This window comes from Maylandia zebra, linkage group LG3 (genome assembly GCF_041146795.1).
Source record: "Maylandia zebra isolate NMK-2024a linkage group LG3, Mzebra_GT3a, whole genome shotgun sequence".
NCBI classification, from domain to species: Eukaryota; Metazoa; Chordata; class Actinopteri; order Cichliformes; family Cichlidae; genus Maylandia; species Maylandia zebra.
This window is the reverse complement of record NC_135169.1, coordinates 30,116,559-30,131,426: the sequence shown is the minus strand read 5'-3', so window position 1 is coordinate 30,131,426 and position 14,868 is coordinate 30,116,559. Positions and strand designations below refer to the sequence as shown.

Below are 14,868 nucleotides of genomic sequence, written 5' to 3'. Positions count from 1 at the left end.
GTGCCAAATTATGCGACAGTTGTTGAACCTATGAGAGCTCTTCTGCGTAAGGACTGTTCATTCCACTGGAACAAAGCAGCTCAAGCAGCGTTTGATCAAGTCAAGCGGTTAATCGTGCACAGCCCTGCCCTGGTGATGTTCGACCCCAGTAAGCCAACCATAGTCTCAACAGATGCCTCAGACTACGGTGTAGGTGCTGTTTTGACTCAACTTGACGGTAATGATGCAGAACATACTGTTGCATTTGCATCTCGCAGCTTGTCTGATGCAGAGAGGAAATACTCAATCGTTGAGAAGGAAGCTCTAGCTTGCGGCTGGGCTGCTGAAAAATGGCGCACATGGCTCTGGGGCAGAAAATTCCTCCTACGAACAGATCACCAAGCACTTACAACACTACTGACTACTAAGGGCAATAACAGAGCTGGTCTACGCATAGCCAGATGGTCAGCTCGTCTGTTGGAGTTTGACTATGAAGTGGAATATAGAACTGGGTCATTGAAACATGTTGCTGATTGTCTTTCTAGGCTCCCACTTTCCGAGACAGACATGGCATGTGCAGAGGATGTGGAGTCAGTTGCAGCCATCCTCACTGATCTGAGTGCTGTGTCTGAGGATGACTTCCAGTCAGAGTGCAAAGCCTGTCCAGTGTTCACAAAGCTCCGTGTGCAGATACAGAAAGGCTGGCCTGCAAGGAAGACGTCACTGGAACCTGACTTACAGCCGTACTTCCCAATCCGCCATGAACTCGCGGTCTTGAACGAGTGCATTGTCAGAGGTACACATCGATTGCTAGTGCCTGAGTCGTTGCAGAAAAAACTCACTGATATAGCTCATGAAACTCATCAAGGCATTGTACGTACCAAACAACGCCTGAGGGAATTGTACTGGTGGCCCAAAATGGATTGTCACATAGAGACACTGATAAAGAACTGTGCAACGTGCAGACAGAATGACAAGTCCACTGTCACCCATGATGCTCAACTCCAACCCATTCCTTTACCAGCTGCTGCTTGGGAAAAGGTGTCTGTGGACATCATAGGCCCTTTTGAAATAGCCCCTTCTGACTGTAGATTTGCTGTAGATACTTTAGTAAGTGGCCTGAAGTAGCTTTTGCTTCCCGAGCTGATGCAGCTACTATCATTCAGTTCCTTTCTGTAGTTTTCTCTCGTGAAGGGAATCCAAAGACACTGATAAGTGACAATGGCTCTCAATTTCTCTCTGCTGAGTTCGCTGACTTCCTTAAAAGCAGGGGAATCCAACACCTGAGATCCTCCGTGTATTACCCAAGAGCTAATGGGGAAGTTGAGAGATTCAATAGATGCGTTAAAGACTGCCTACAGACTGCCTCGATTCAAGGACAACCCTGGAAATCATTCCTGAGAACTTACCTGATGGACTACAGAGCAACCCCTCATTCAACAACTGGAGTTTCCCCTTCAGAACTGCTCCATGGACGACGAATGAGAACAAAGTTACAGGTAATGGATATGCCTGTTCCTCAGACAGAGAGGCATACCATGTGCGAAAGAGTTAAGAATAAGCAAATAAAAATGAAAGAATACACTGATGCTCGCAGACACGCCAAACCATCCAACGTTCAGCCTGGTGACAAGGTACGGGTTAGGAAGCCGTGGAAGGTAAAGAAAGGCGAGTTAAAGTTTTCCAAACCAAGGACTGTCATGACAAGGAAAGGACCAAACACTTATTTGCTGGATGATGGACGGACCTGGAACGCCTCACACTTATCGGCTCTGTCAGAGCTGAACACAGGTACTGATTCTGACACAACAATGGACTGTCATAAACCAGGAACTGATCTAGCATCTAACTCTGATAGTAGGCTTAGGCTCATCAGGATGAGGAACCCACCTTGCTGGACCCAAGACTTTGTCATGGGAAAGTGAATGTTACTGAGTAATGTGAAATATGTTAAACGTGTATTAGGTGACATACATCAGAATGATGAAGTCAGGTTCACATAAGAAATCCTTGTTCAAAGGGGGAGATGTTGTGTCCACACATACTATTGCATTTGTTCTGTAGATGCATTTACCAGAAGCGCTAGAGGGCGCTAGTGAGTATGTTGTTCTGGTTGTGGTTTTGAAGAAGAAAAATAAAAATAAAGAAAGGAGTTATCTCCGGTAACCCTCTGTTCCTACCTGCATGTGTGTGTAATGCCTGCTGAACTAACACCACACAACAGGGTGGCATGAGGGTGGCAAAGAAATCAAATGGGGTGGCAAAATCGAAGCCCTTTTTTTCCCCCCAAACACATGTGCAGGTGGTTACATATGGTTAAAATGATTCAAATGCAGTAAGTATACACGTTTTTCATATAAATATAGTCTACAACTTAATTATTGTCTGTAGCCCACATAATTAAACACTTTAGTTACATAAAGTGAGTTTTGATGCTATGTACGGTATAACCTGTATGATAAATAAATATGTAGCCCAATAAGTATAAAATCCAGAAAACTACATAACATGGGGTCGTTTGTTTACAAACACAAGTCTAACTTAAGTTTCACTGTTTTTTGTTAGAAAACAATCACATTGTTACAGCTTAAATTACACAAAATGTCAGAAATCTGCACGGTCATGAACAAAAATTTAAACCTAATTTTTCATGATTTGTTGGATTAACCCACTGAGGTCTGAAATACAACTGGCCATTTCTGACTCCTTTTGAGTTTACGTTTGTATTTCACCATCAGATTGTTTCATTTTATTTTTTCCCCCTTGCCTTGTTTGGTGTCATTCTTTTCATCTCAACTGAATTTAGTTGTTTTTTCACTGACATACTGCATTAGTACTACTGATCTGAAATCACACAAAGAACTTAAAATCCTAGTTGTATTTTTTTACTGTAAAAAAAAACAGACACGTTGAGTAAATTTTTATAACTTAATGTGCAAATATAAATTGTACATTTTGTAAACATATACAATTATTTATCTAAAAATGCAGCCAATACACCTGCTGTTTTTTTTCATTTTGTATAAGAATTTAAAAATATTACTAAAACTAAAATGAGAGAACAATCAGGTGTCGCATTAAGATGCCCCACAAATTATATGTGCCAGTAAAAAAAATGGTTTTCCACCAAAAGACAGAGCAGCACAGGGATAAACCTGCAGGCCTGACAACAGGAGGTGTATCACTACGCTGGTTTTCTACTCAGTGTTTACGGTGCAAATGTGCCTTTGTGACATTCATCAGTGCTCTCACTGACACACAAAACAAAACAACGACTACACAACAGAACAACTACACAACACAACACAACACACTAAGTAAACACTCCACACTAAACTTCACAAATCTCCCACATCTAAAAACTCTCTCTCTCTCGCTCGCTCGCTCTGTTTTGCTGCCGTTACCGTCACTCCCCAAACTCTCCCCTCTTCCTAAACAACCAAATCCCACGTGTTGACTTATTTTTTTTAATTGGTCAACATGGTACATTTTTCCACCAATAAGAAAGAGGTGGCTTTTTTTCTTTCTTTACTGTTTTTGCGCTGTCCTTACAAAACGCTTAAAAAACACACACACACACAAACGTGATGACAGTATTTAGAAAAAAGCGTGGCTTATATATATATTATCATAACTCTGGATTTACTGGCCTGTAATTAAAATGTAAAAACTTTGAAGTCCGAACTTTCAATGTGGGCTGAAATAGAGTCAGCGTGGCTGCAGCTTGTTGCTATGTCAGCTTACATCAGTCATGTGATTTGGAGGTGCAGCGTGTCTGTGGACCACAGAGGATTAATAACACTCACCTTCCTTCCATGTCCAGAGTGTAACATCCAACCACCTGTGTAAAAAGCGAAATTCCCATGGTGTTGTTCAAAATGTGCTCTGGCACAATCATAAGCATTGCTTGGGTCCTGCTATGGGCTGAACCATTTTTTTTAATGGGGGGGGGACACTATGCAATATATTCAGTTTTAGCATTTATATTCAGTATTGACTGTATCTACGCTCAAACTATCTTATTTTAATAAACAACACTGTCATATGCAAAACTGGGGTGGCACTTGGGGTGGCAAGTAGTGATGTGCGATACCCCTGATTTCCTTTCCGATCCGATACCAAGTAAAATTCAGGGTGGTATCGACGATACTGATCCGATACCGATACTTTGTACAAAAACGTATTTCAGTTATTGTATCTCAAATTATAGTGTCATAATGATTACAGGACATTGGATTACTTGTTCTTATCGCTTATTAAAGCACAGTTATCATATAGAAATAAGAAAACTGAAGTTGTGCGCTATTTGAACACCTTGCCTGCCTGCAGCACTAAAGGACTCTGTGAGAGACGTCTGTCTCGCCCTAGCAGCACCTGTCTCTGTCTACTCCTCCTCTTCAGTTCGGCTCAACATAAGCTTGTCATATTCTGTGATATGATTTACTCTGAAGTGCTTGATGAGGTTAGTAGTGTTGCCACAACACCTCACTTTCTTGCCACATGTATTGCGAACTATGTCTCAACCGTTTGTGGAAGTAAAATACGTGTGCACATGACTCGATTTACGCTCAGCCATTGTTGTGAGTGTGCACAACAAGGGGCTGGACACATTTATACAGACGTACTTCGCACATGACTATGACAGGCGGAAGAATAAGTAGTTCCTTCCAATGTAGACAATCCAAATGATATAGTTTATTTGCACTCTGTTCCTGTTAATGATAACCTACAAATTTACCCTAAATTACTAAAATATCGATATTTTCTAGATCCGGCCCTGATGTCTGGACCTACTCAAAGATCCCGTCACCATCCAGTGTGGACACACTTACTGCAGAAGCTGTATCGAGGGATGCTGGAACCAGGAAAAAGAGAAGGGAACGTACAGCTGTCCTCAGTGTAGGGAGGCCTTCAGCCCAAGCCCTGTCCTCAGGAGGAACACCATGCTGGCTGAGGTGATGCATCCACCGTGCTGTTTTTTGTTTTGTTGTTTTTTAAAAGTAGCAACTGAATTTGAAATATGAGTTGTTGTTGTTGGGGTTTTTTTTGTTTTTGTTTTTTTGTTGTTGTTTTGTTTTGTTTTTTCATTGTTGATGCTATTTTTGTGTGATTTAATTGACAAAATGTGTTTCTTCGGGCTTTTCTGTTGATTAAATACACATTTACATCTACCGGTCACGTGGCCAGTGCCGTGTTTGACCAGCTTCTTTCTTCAAAACTGTTGTAATTCTTCGTGGCACAGATTCAGCAAGGTGCTGGAAACATTCCTCAGTGTTTTGGTTCAAAGTGACGTGACACAGTTGCTGCAGATTTGTCTGCTGCAGTTTAAGGTGATGTTTAGCTTTGTGCCATGATCAGCAGCAATACTCAGATAAGCTCATTTGTTACCAAAGGACACGTGGTGTGTCATGAAAGTATCCCCAACACCACTACACCTACACCAGTAACCTGACATCGTGTGTAGGTATCAGTCCCAGTAGATTAGCATTTTCGGAAAGACTGACACCAGCACGTCTGGCACGAATAACCATGCCACATTTAATTGTATTTAAATTACAGAGTCCCAGGAGTATAATTTCTTATTTATTTTGGCATGACATTAGAATTTCTTGTAGGTGATTACCAAGCCCACTGTTGTTTTTATTGCATTTTCTACAGTTTAAAGAAAATACACAATTGGGATGCTTTTGCTGACTTCATCCTCTTTCCGTTCTATTTTGATTCTGTTTGTCGTGCAAAACCTTTGACCGCTTTTATTTGATCACTGTAGGTTGTAGAGAAGCTGAAGAGGACAGTAACCCAACAGGCCCGTCCAGCTTCTTCTCTTGCTCCTGCAGGACCAACAGACATTGCCTGTGATTTCTGTTGTGGGACCAAAAGAAACAAAGCCACCATGTCTTGCCTGACCTGCTTGGCATCGTACTGTCCTGCTCATCTTGAGCCTCACCACAGTTTTCCTGTGCTGAAGCTTCACCAGCTGGTGTCTGCTACAGTGCCACTTAAGGAAAAAATGTGCACAAAGCACAACAAGCTGATGGAGGTTTACTGTAAGACTGATCAAAGATGTATCTGCTATTTGTGCACCATGGACGATCACTGGCGCCACTCAACAGTGTCAGCTGCAGCAGAAAGAGCTGCTGAGCAGGTAAAGATCAATAAAAAAAACAAAATGAATCTGGAGTGTTTTAATTTTTCTCTGATCCTGCGGTTTCTTCTTGCAGGGACGGCTTTTTCTGAGTCACTGTGCATTTAAGCGGAAATCCCAGGAGAGACAAAAAGAGCTGAATGAGCTGGTCCAAGCTGTGAAGGACTTCAAGGTGTGGAAATAAGACTAGAAACCAAATATCTCTACTGACCACAGTGCTGTCTAGTACATGTTGTGCTTTGTGGTAGTGTAAACTCATAAATTACTTGGTTAAAATCCAACTACTGCTTTCAGATTAATACAGCTATTATAAGAATAACTGCCTCCTTAATGTGCTTTATACCGTAACATGAAGACCCTACAATCATACAGAGATGATTCATATGAGTTATACAGTTTTTTGTTGGTTTTTTTTCCTATTAAGAGCATTAACAGGCTTTAATCCTGTATTTTCAATGTACCTAATACGAGAGACTCAGTCAGCAAATGGAATTGGCTGACTGTGGCCCATTTCATCTGTGTGCAACAGGCACATGTACACTTTGAGATATTGTTTACATGGAAACTTTTCACAGTGAGTCAAGATGCAAAGTAAACTGCAGATGAACCACGACAAACACATTTTTAACAACAAACCTAATTGGTCACTTAAAGGAGCTAATGAGGACAACATGAGTAAAAATAAAGCTCTCCAGAAAACACTTGGAGTAAAAATCAGAAATTAAAATCCATCAATGAGACACTAACTATTACATATTTACTAAATGCAGTGGCTACATTTTATTTTCTTTATATTGGTTTATGAATTTTGCCGCAGTTTTCTAAATTCGCCTCCAAAAAGTATTTTTTTCCTAATCTAAACCTTCTTTGTATAAAACAGATTTGTTTTCAGACTGCAATGAAGTCCAAAGACAAGCTCTTTGATGAGCTGATCTCCTCCATACAAAAGCAACGTACTTTAATAAAGCAGCTGATTGAGGCTCGAGAGAAACTTGCAGTTGTTCGGGCAGAGGCTCTGCAGCTGCAGCTGGAGGAGGAAATCGTCAGGCTGAAGAAAAGAGACGCTGACCTGGAACAGCTTTCTCATACAGAAGATCACATTCATTTCATTCAGGTAGGAAATGTGTCTTTTGTGTTGTAGGCCAACTCATGTTTCTTTCTAAAATTCTGTCACCATTTAGACTCTATATTTAATTCAGTGTTTTATAACCAAAAAGTCACATCTGGAGCTGTAAAAGCTCAAATGGTTGTAGAGGAAAACCTGTTTAAACATTACCTCATGAAGACATAAACACTGCACTATTTTGTTAATTGCTACGTTTTGTAGCGCTCATTTCATGTAAGGCCATCAAAGCTTCCCACCCGAGCAAAGAAAAGTCAGAGTGAAAGAGAAACCTAATGTGAAACATGCAGTTTGAGCCAACATTGTAACTTCTTGCTGGGGAGTTTATGAGGATGCATAAATTTGATTTAAAATGTGTTGCTGTGCAGCAAATGTTCATCAATGAATATGAGCATTTACATTGAAAAAATGAGAGGGAGGATATAAATTTTGTATATGGTGCACCATCTGATTACCACACTGGTTTGACTCTACTGTCCTTTATAGGAACGTCATGTATCCACCGTTCTGTTAACTTGAGCTACGCCCCCTGAGGCCTACGTCCACGGGTATTTTTGACAACAGAAATTTTCAGTTTTCGTTTTTTTTTTTTTTTTTAAATCCCATCAACATGTAAACGCCAAATACGAAGGAAAAGCTGCTAGGAACATGCCAAAGCAACAGGTGGCGATATATTCCTAGCCATGTAGAAATGTTGGCCAATCAGAAGTCTAGAAGCCTCTGTGGGAAAGAGTAAAAAAAGATGGCACATAGAAGCAGAACTGAGTCCTGTGTGGAGGGACAGGAACTGTGTGTATATGTAAGCATTTAAACACTGCAGTGATTAAAATAGACAAAATACATTTACTGTTAAAGTTCGCCATTGTAGAAATTCATTTCACAGAAACAAAAGCGTGGCACACACCTTTGGCGGTGCATTTTCTCCGTTTTCCTCGTCCACATGTAAACGCAAAAACTGAGTTTTCGATAATCTCCACCCTGGCAGGAGTTTTTAAAAAAAAACTCAGCCTCTGTCAGTGCGCCCCAGGGCAGCTGTGGCTACAATATAGCTTGCCATTGCCAGTGTGTGAATGTGTGTGTGAATGGGTGAATGACTGAATGTAGTGTAAAGCGCTTTGGGGTCCTTAGGGACTGAGTAAAGCGCGATACAAATGCAGGCCATTTACCATTTACCATTCAGTGACCGAAAATGCCATTTACGTGTGGACGAAAGGTGCAAAGCATAGAAAAATCTGCGTTTTCAAAAATACCCGGGTACATGTAGACGTAGCCTGAGAGCCGATACTTTTTTTTTTTGTCCCGTTTGGATCTTTAGCCATTAGAATTGTTGTCTTAAGACCAAGAAAGATGCCAAGCGGATTTATTTTACCAAGTGGATCATCATGGCCTTGCCATATTGGTCCATTTGATTGACCTTTATTATAATTATGTATTTATTTTATTTTTGGTTGCTACAAACGAGACAGACATGACTGGGGGATAGGACAGGGAGAAAGAATGAAAGAAAGAGAGGGAGAGAAAGAAAACCAGAGGGGAGAAGAGACGGTGAGAAAGGGGGGAAGAAAGAAAGAAAAACAAACAAAACACCTGGATCACCTGTATGGAGAAAAAAAACAAAAAACAAAAAAACAAGAGCAACATAATAAATACAGCACCATCACAATAAACTAGCTAGCAGTAGATAACAGTAGATTCTAAATATTAAACGATATTGTGCAGCACACAAGACTGACAGTGCACAATGTGCTTTGAGGCAGCAGTCAAGAAAGGTGTAGTCCGCGTCTGTGAACACCCGTGTGTACACCTGTGTGGATTAGCATGCTTGTATTCCAAAGGTTTCTCCATGTAACGATCTGCTAGGGAGTGTGGGGAGCCATAGCCCCGTCCCCCAGGGCATGAAGTAGGTATGGAGGAGATCCAGGCCCCAGATATCCAGAGGCCCCAGAGTATGAGGACCCGAGGAGGACCACCAAAGGGGGGGAACCGTGCCACCCTCCTGGGAAGAGCTGAGTAGAGCCCCAAACGAGAGGTCACCCCGCAGCTATGGAGCAGAGGCCAGAGGGGGTTGCAGTGGCCAGCTGTGCCAGAGAGGACCGAGCTTCAGGCCCAGAGGCCTGAGGGCACCCCACCCCCCGGAAGGGGCCCAGCCGGACCACAGGCGCCAGGCCCCGCCAATCGGCCACCAGGAGTGAGCCGGTACATATATGAGCGCCCAGCCCCAGTCGACAAGAACCACCAACACACCAACGTCTGAGGGCATCAGCCACCGGCAGGGAGTGTGGTGAGGGGAGATAGGCCTCCGTACTTTGGAGGGCCTGAGATGTACCCAGAGAGGTCGAGTCTAAGACCCAACCTGACATCTAGACACAGACAAACAGGCGCACGCGGACACAAACGTGCATTCCCACCCCCATATACACAACCAAATACTCGGCACTCACCCAACGTGTAGACAGACACAAATAGACACTGCACAGACAGTCACACTCCCCAAACATACTCTATATCCCAGGTCCAGGTACCCCCGCCCCCAGAGGGGCAAGCCGCACCTAGACCCAGGAAATGTAACCGATGTAACCTCTGGGGTGGAGGCAAGCGGACCACCTCCTTATCTGCAGTAGCAGGGAGGCCCCGCATCCCAGACCCCAATCTGACGGCCAGCACCTCCTCCCAGCCCCCCAGCAAAGACGGCTAACAGAACCGGGGTGAGTGAAGACCCCAAACCTCCCTACGCCCGCTCATATGTAGTGTTGCTGTGTGCTGTTCTAAAGTGCATTTAAAACACAGGAGAGCATGGTACTTGCTTCCTCTCAGAGAGCAGCATGGCTCCTCCCGAAAACCCTTAGTGTCTATATGCATTTAAAATTGAGGGTAGGGCACCAGCGCCAGAGGTGGGTTGGAATACACCGACCATCCTCTGGATGCTGTAAAACATGCCCACCCCCAAGGCCCTATATGTACAGTGGGGCAAAAAAGTATTTAGTCAGCCACCGATTGTGCAAGTTCCCCCACTTAAAATGATGACAGAGGTCAGTAATTTGCACCAGAGGTACACTTCAACTGTGAGAGACAGAATGTGAAAAAAAAAAAAACATGAATCCACATGGTAGGATTTGTAAAGAATTTATTCGTAAATTAGGGTGGAAAATAAGTATTTGGTCACCTCAAACATGGAAAATCTCTGGCTCTCACAGACCTGTAACGTCTTCTGTAAGACGCTTTTCTGTCCCCCACTCGTTACCTGTATGAATGGCACCTGTTTGAACTCATCATCTGTATAAAAGACACCTGTCCACAGCCTCAAACAGTCAGACTCCAAACGCCGCCATGGCCAAGACCAAAGAGCTTTCGAAGGACACCAGGAAAAGTATTGTAGACCTGCACCAGACTGGGAAGAGTGAATCTACAATAGGCAAGCAGCTTGGTGTGAAAAAATCAACTGTGGGAGCAATCATCAGAAAATGGAAGACATACAAGACCACTGATAATCTCCCACCATCTGGGGCTCCACGCAAGATCTCATCCCGTGGGGTCAAAATGATCATGAGAACGGTGAGCAAAGATCCCAGAACCACACGGGGGGACCTGGTGAATGACCTGCAGAGAGCTGGGACCAAAGTAACAAAGGTCACCATCAGTAACACACTACAACGGCAGGGAATCAAATCCCGCAGTGCCAGACGTGTTCCGCTGCTGAAGCCAGTGCATGTCCAGGCCCGTCTGAAGTTTGCCAGAGAGCACATGGATGATACAGCAGAGGATTGGGAGAATGTCATGTGGTCAGATGAAACCAAAGTAGAACTTTTTGGTATAAACTCAACTCGTCGTGTTTGGAGGACGAAGAATACTGAGTTGCATCCCAAGAACACCATACCTACTGTGAAGCATGGGGGTGGACGACTGATCCGTGTTAAGGACAGAATGAATGGGGCCATGTATCGTGAGATTTTGAGCCAAAACCTCCTTCCATCAGTGAGAACTTTGAAGATGAAACGAGGCTGGGTCTTCCAACATGACAATGATCCAAAACACACCGCCCGGGCAACAAAGGAGTGGCTCCGTAAGAAGCATTTGAAAGTCCTGGAGTGGCCTAGCCAGTCTCCAGACCTCAACCCCATAGAAAATCTGTGGCGGGAGTTGAAAGTCCGTTTTGCTCGGCGACAGCCCCAAAACATCACTGCTCTCGAGAAGATCTGCATGGAGGAATGGGCCAAAATACCAGCTACTGTGTGTGCAAACCTGGTAAAGACCTATAGTAAACGTTTGACCTCTGTTATTGCCAACAAAGGTTATGTTACAAAGTATTGAGTGGTATTTTTGTTATTGACCAAATACTTATTTTCCACCCTAATTTACGAATAAATTCTTTACAAATCCTACCATGTGGATTCATGGATTTTTTTTTCACATTCTGTCTCTCACAGTTGAAGTGTACCTCTGGTGCAAATTACTGACCTCTGTCATCATTTTAAGTGGGGGAACTTGCACAATCGGTGGCTGACTAAATACTTTTTTGCCCCACTGTATGTGTTATGTGAGAGTGTGAGTAATGTGGATGTCTAGGTTGCAGAATAAAATTGAGGCACAGGCGGCCAAAAGGGGACAGAGGGGGAGTGCCTCCCCTGCACCCTGGTGACTGTTGAAATCTCCCAATTCTTTTAATCTTTGGGCTGAAGGAAGGACAGTACTCTGTGTATAAATGCTCAATCAACAATCATTTATTTCCATACAATTCAATACTTATGAGCATTAGAACCATCATGATGGGGAGACCTGCCTGCAGAGGGTCACAGCGAGTCTCAAAATGGTGACGGGTTACACAGCCTCTCATAGTCTCTAGTGGCCCCCACCTAGTCGTAAAAGCCTAAACATTCACATTCTTTCTCTCTTACGGCGCCTAAGTTATGACCTCGGCTCCCTGTCTTTCTGCTCTTCTGTAAGGTGGGGGTATGGAATGTGGTTTATCTCTTCTCCCTAGACACCAAGTCTCCTGCTTGCAACCTTCTTTTATGATTCAACAATAAAACATGTCAAGAAAACAGTGTAAGACATTCACAGCCGATCAAGGATACAGAGTGATGGACACTTTATCTAATGAACTACAAAATGATTATGTTCTTTTACTCAAGAGTATAATAAGGACTAAACTACATACACAGCACACCTTCTAAACTAAAGGATAATATGTGTCCTACAGCTGTTATCATAATTCAACTACATTGACTACTGGTCATAAAATAACATATGTTTTACTACTGGCCTCAACATGACATACCTGCACCCCAAGCCCTGCGTGTGTGGGTGGGTGTAGTAGAGCGGGAATAGGGAGGCAGCTGAGGATGGGGAGGGAAGAAAGGGAGGGGCAAGCGGCCGATACTGATGGAGCCATATTGGAACAAGTCTTGAAAAACTAGATCTATTGTAGAAATACTTCTTTGAGAAAAGCAGGGAGCTGAAACTTTGCACACATCCTACTGGGATTTTTTTTCTTTTTCCTTATAGTTACATATAACATAACATTTTATTTTATTTATTTTTTTAAATATATGTTCAAACATTAAATTTAAACCTAACTTTTGTTCTTCTTTTTGTTTGTTTGTTTTTCCAGCTCTTCCAGTCTCTCTCCATCTCATGTGAATCTCCAGACTTGCCAACAGGCGCTGTTATTCGTCCTAAACATTCGGTGGAAACCATGACCGAATGTCTGACTCAGCTGAGAGATGACATGAAGAAGCTTCTGGAGACCACATGGCCCAAGATCTCTGCAACAGGTACCTGAGAGAAATATCCATCCACTTGATTCCACTTAATCCAGTATTATTCATTTATTTTGTTCCTATCAGTTTTTGGTATAAAAGTTGTGCTGCCACCTGTGCCAAAGACCAGAGAAGAGTTTTTGTGCTGTAAGTATATCAGTATATCAAAGCAGTAATCACTTACTAAATACTAGAAGGCTGATGATATTCTTGGTTTGCTTGTCCATCAGATCACTGTCCTCTAACAGTGGATCCCAACTCAGTCAACAAATACTTGGACCTTTTACAAAATTCTCAACGAGTGACGAGTGGCTACTATGAGCATTTTCATTCATCTTCGACTCAGAATTTGGGAAGAATGACAAGTCCTGGAGTTTGGAGTGCTCTACAGACGGTTACACTTTCAGACATAACTCAGTAGCCAAGGCGGTGTCAGGTCCTCGTACCTCTCAGATTGGCGTGTACCTGGATTACAGATCAGGTACTCTGTCGTTTTACAGCATCTCTGACACCATGACTCTGCTTCACAAAGTGTGCACAGTATTCACTCAGCCTCTCTATCCTGGCCTTGGGCTGAAGGAAGGAAGCTCTGGCTGTTATGCAGAAGTGAAGAAGTTGTGATGCCAACTTTTTCACCTCTACCATGTTGATTAATGTCTTTCAAGACCTAAAATAAGCAGTGTAGAAACCTGTGAGCTCATTGAATTTGTTTGACACTTATTTGCTAAATGCTGAATGACTCGCACTGTTTGGATGTGGATAGACGTACCAGGTGCCCCACTGTGACAAAGGACATTGGAATTGTAAGATTTTGTTGCTCTAATTAATCTATGCTTAACAGTTTTTTTTGTTTGTTTGTTCTTTTAAAATATTGAGTTTATATTCACTTTTTCAACTGCATGTACCTTATTGTCGTTGTTCCATTTTACTACTTTAATGCTTGGGAGGGATTTCATAAGGAAATAAAGTTGACAACATACTGCACATAGGGCTTATTGTACTAATGATGAATGGGTTCAGATGAAGTCAGCTTTGCAGTCAGCTATAGGTACAGAGATGCTGTATTGCACTATGACCAAAGTCTAGAAGATGGGAAAGATTATTAAATACTGTAAACTCTCTGAATGCAGCTGTATTCATCAGTGGACCTGTACCGCCGGTCAGAGGAGGAGACGAGAGATTCAGCAGGTTGTTTACACTGAATAAATGGCTTATATCAGCATGTACTGACCACTCAGTGCATTTTATCAACAATTTTAATATTTTTTGGGAACGCAGGCATCCGTTTAAAGCAAATGGATTCAATTTTAACAAGTCAGGGGTGAAACTTTTCACCTCCAACTTGTTTTATTCCATACATCATCCATCTGTGCTTGGTGCCAAGGCTGAGATAAACGAGGAGTTATCTCATAAAGAGGAACAAACAGTACTCCAAGAACAGACAAAGCCCAGCAGAAACCTTGAGGAGGAGCTCCATCTGCCCCCACCTGGGAAGAGCCTCAGAAAGGAGAGACATCAGAGGCAAGAAGAGGGGTCCCCATTTGTCTCCAACTCTCTCAACAACACCAACGACCAGGACCAGGGACCACGACCTTCTCCAGTCCCCCAAACCCCTGACAGGCCATCACCATCCTCCCCCTCCCTTTCTCCCTCCTCGCCACACCTGAAATTCACTGAGGAGATGATGGAGCGGGTCAATGCTGGGCTCAGATCTACCCCCCGGCCCAATCCCTTTTTGTCCCCCATAAGCCCCCCACCAGAGCAACCAAAGGTTCGCCATCGAGCCCCGCCCTCAACAGAGCAATCGAAGCCCCCCTTAGTTCCTCCTTACCACCTTCATGCTCTGTCTCTGCAGTCTGATGTGT

At 43.1% G+C, this 14,868-nt stretch overlaps 1 protein-coding gene across 1 annotated transcript; it reads left to right on the top strand.

Annotated features, from left to right (window-relative positions):
• Positions 1 to 4,774: 4,774 nt before the first annotated feature.
• Positions 4,775 to 13,424, top strand: LOC143416710 (tripartite motif-containing protein 16-like). Its single transcript, XM_076882194.1, has 7 exons — positions 4,775 to 4,934; positions 5,750 to 6,124; positions 6,201 to 6,296; positions 7,005 to 7,238; positions 12,856 to 13,018; positions 13,091 to 13,150; positions 13,234 to 13,424. The coding sequence occupies exons 1-7, from the start codon at positions 4,923 to 4,925 to the stop codon at positions 13,422 to 13,424; spliced, it is 1,131 nt and encodes a 376-aa protein (XP_076738309.1). The 5' UTR covers positions 4,775 to 4,922.
• The last annotated feature ends 1,444 nt before the right edge of the window (positions 13,425 to 14,868 follow it).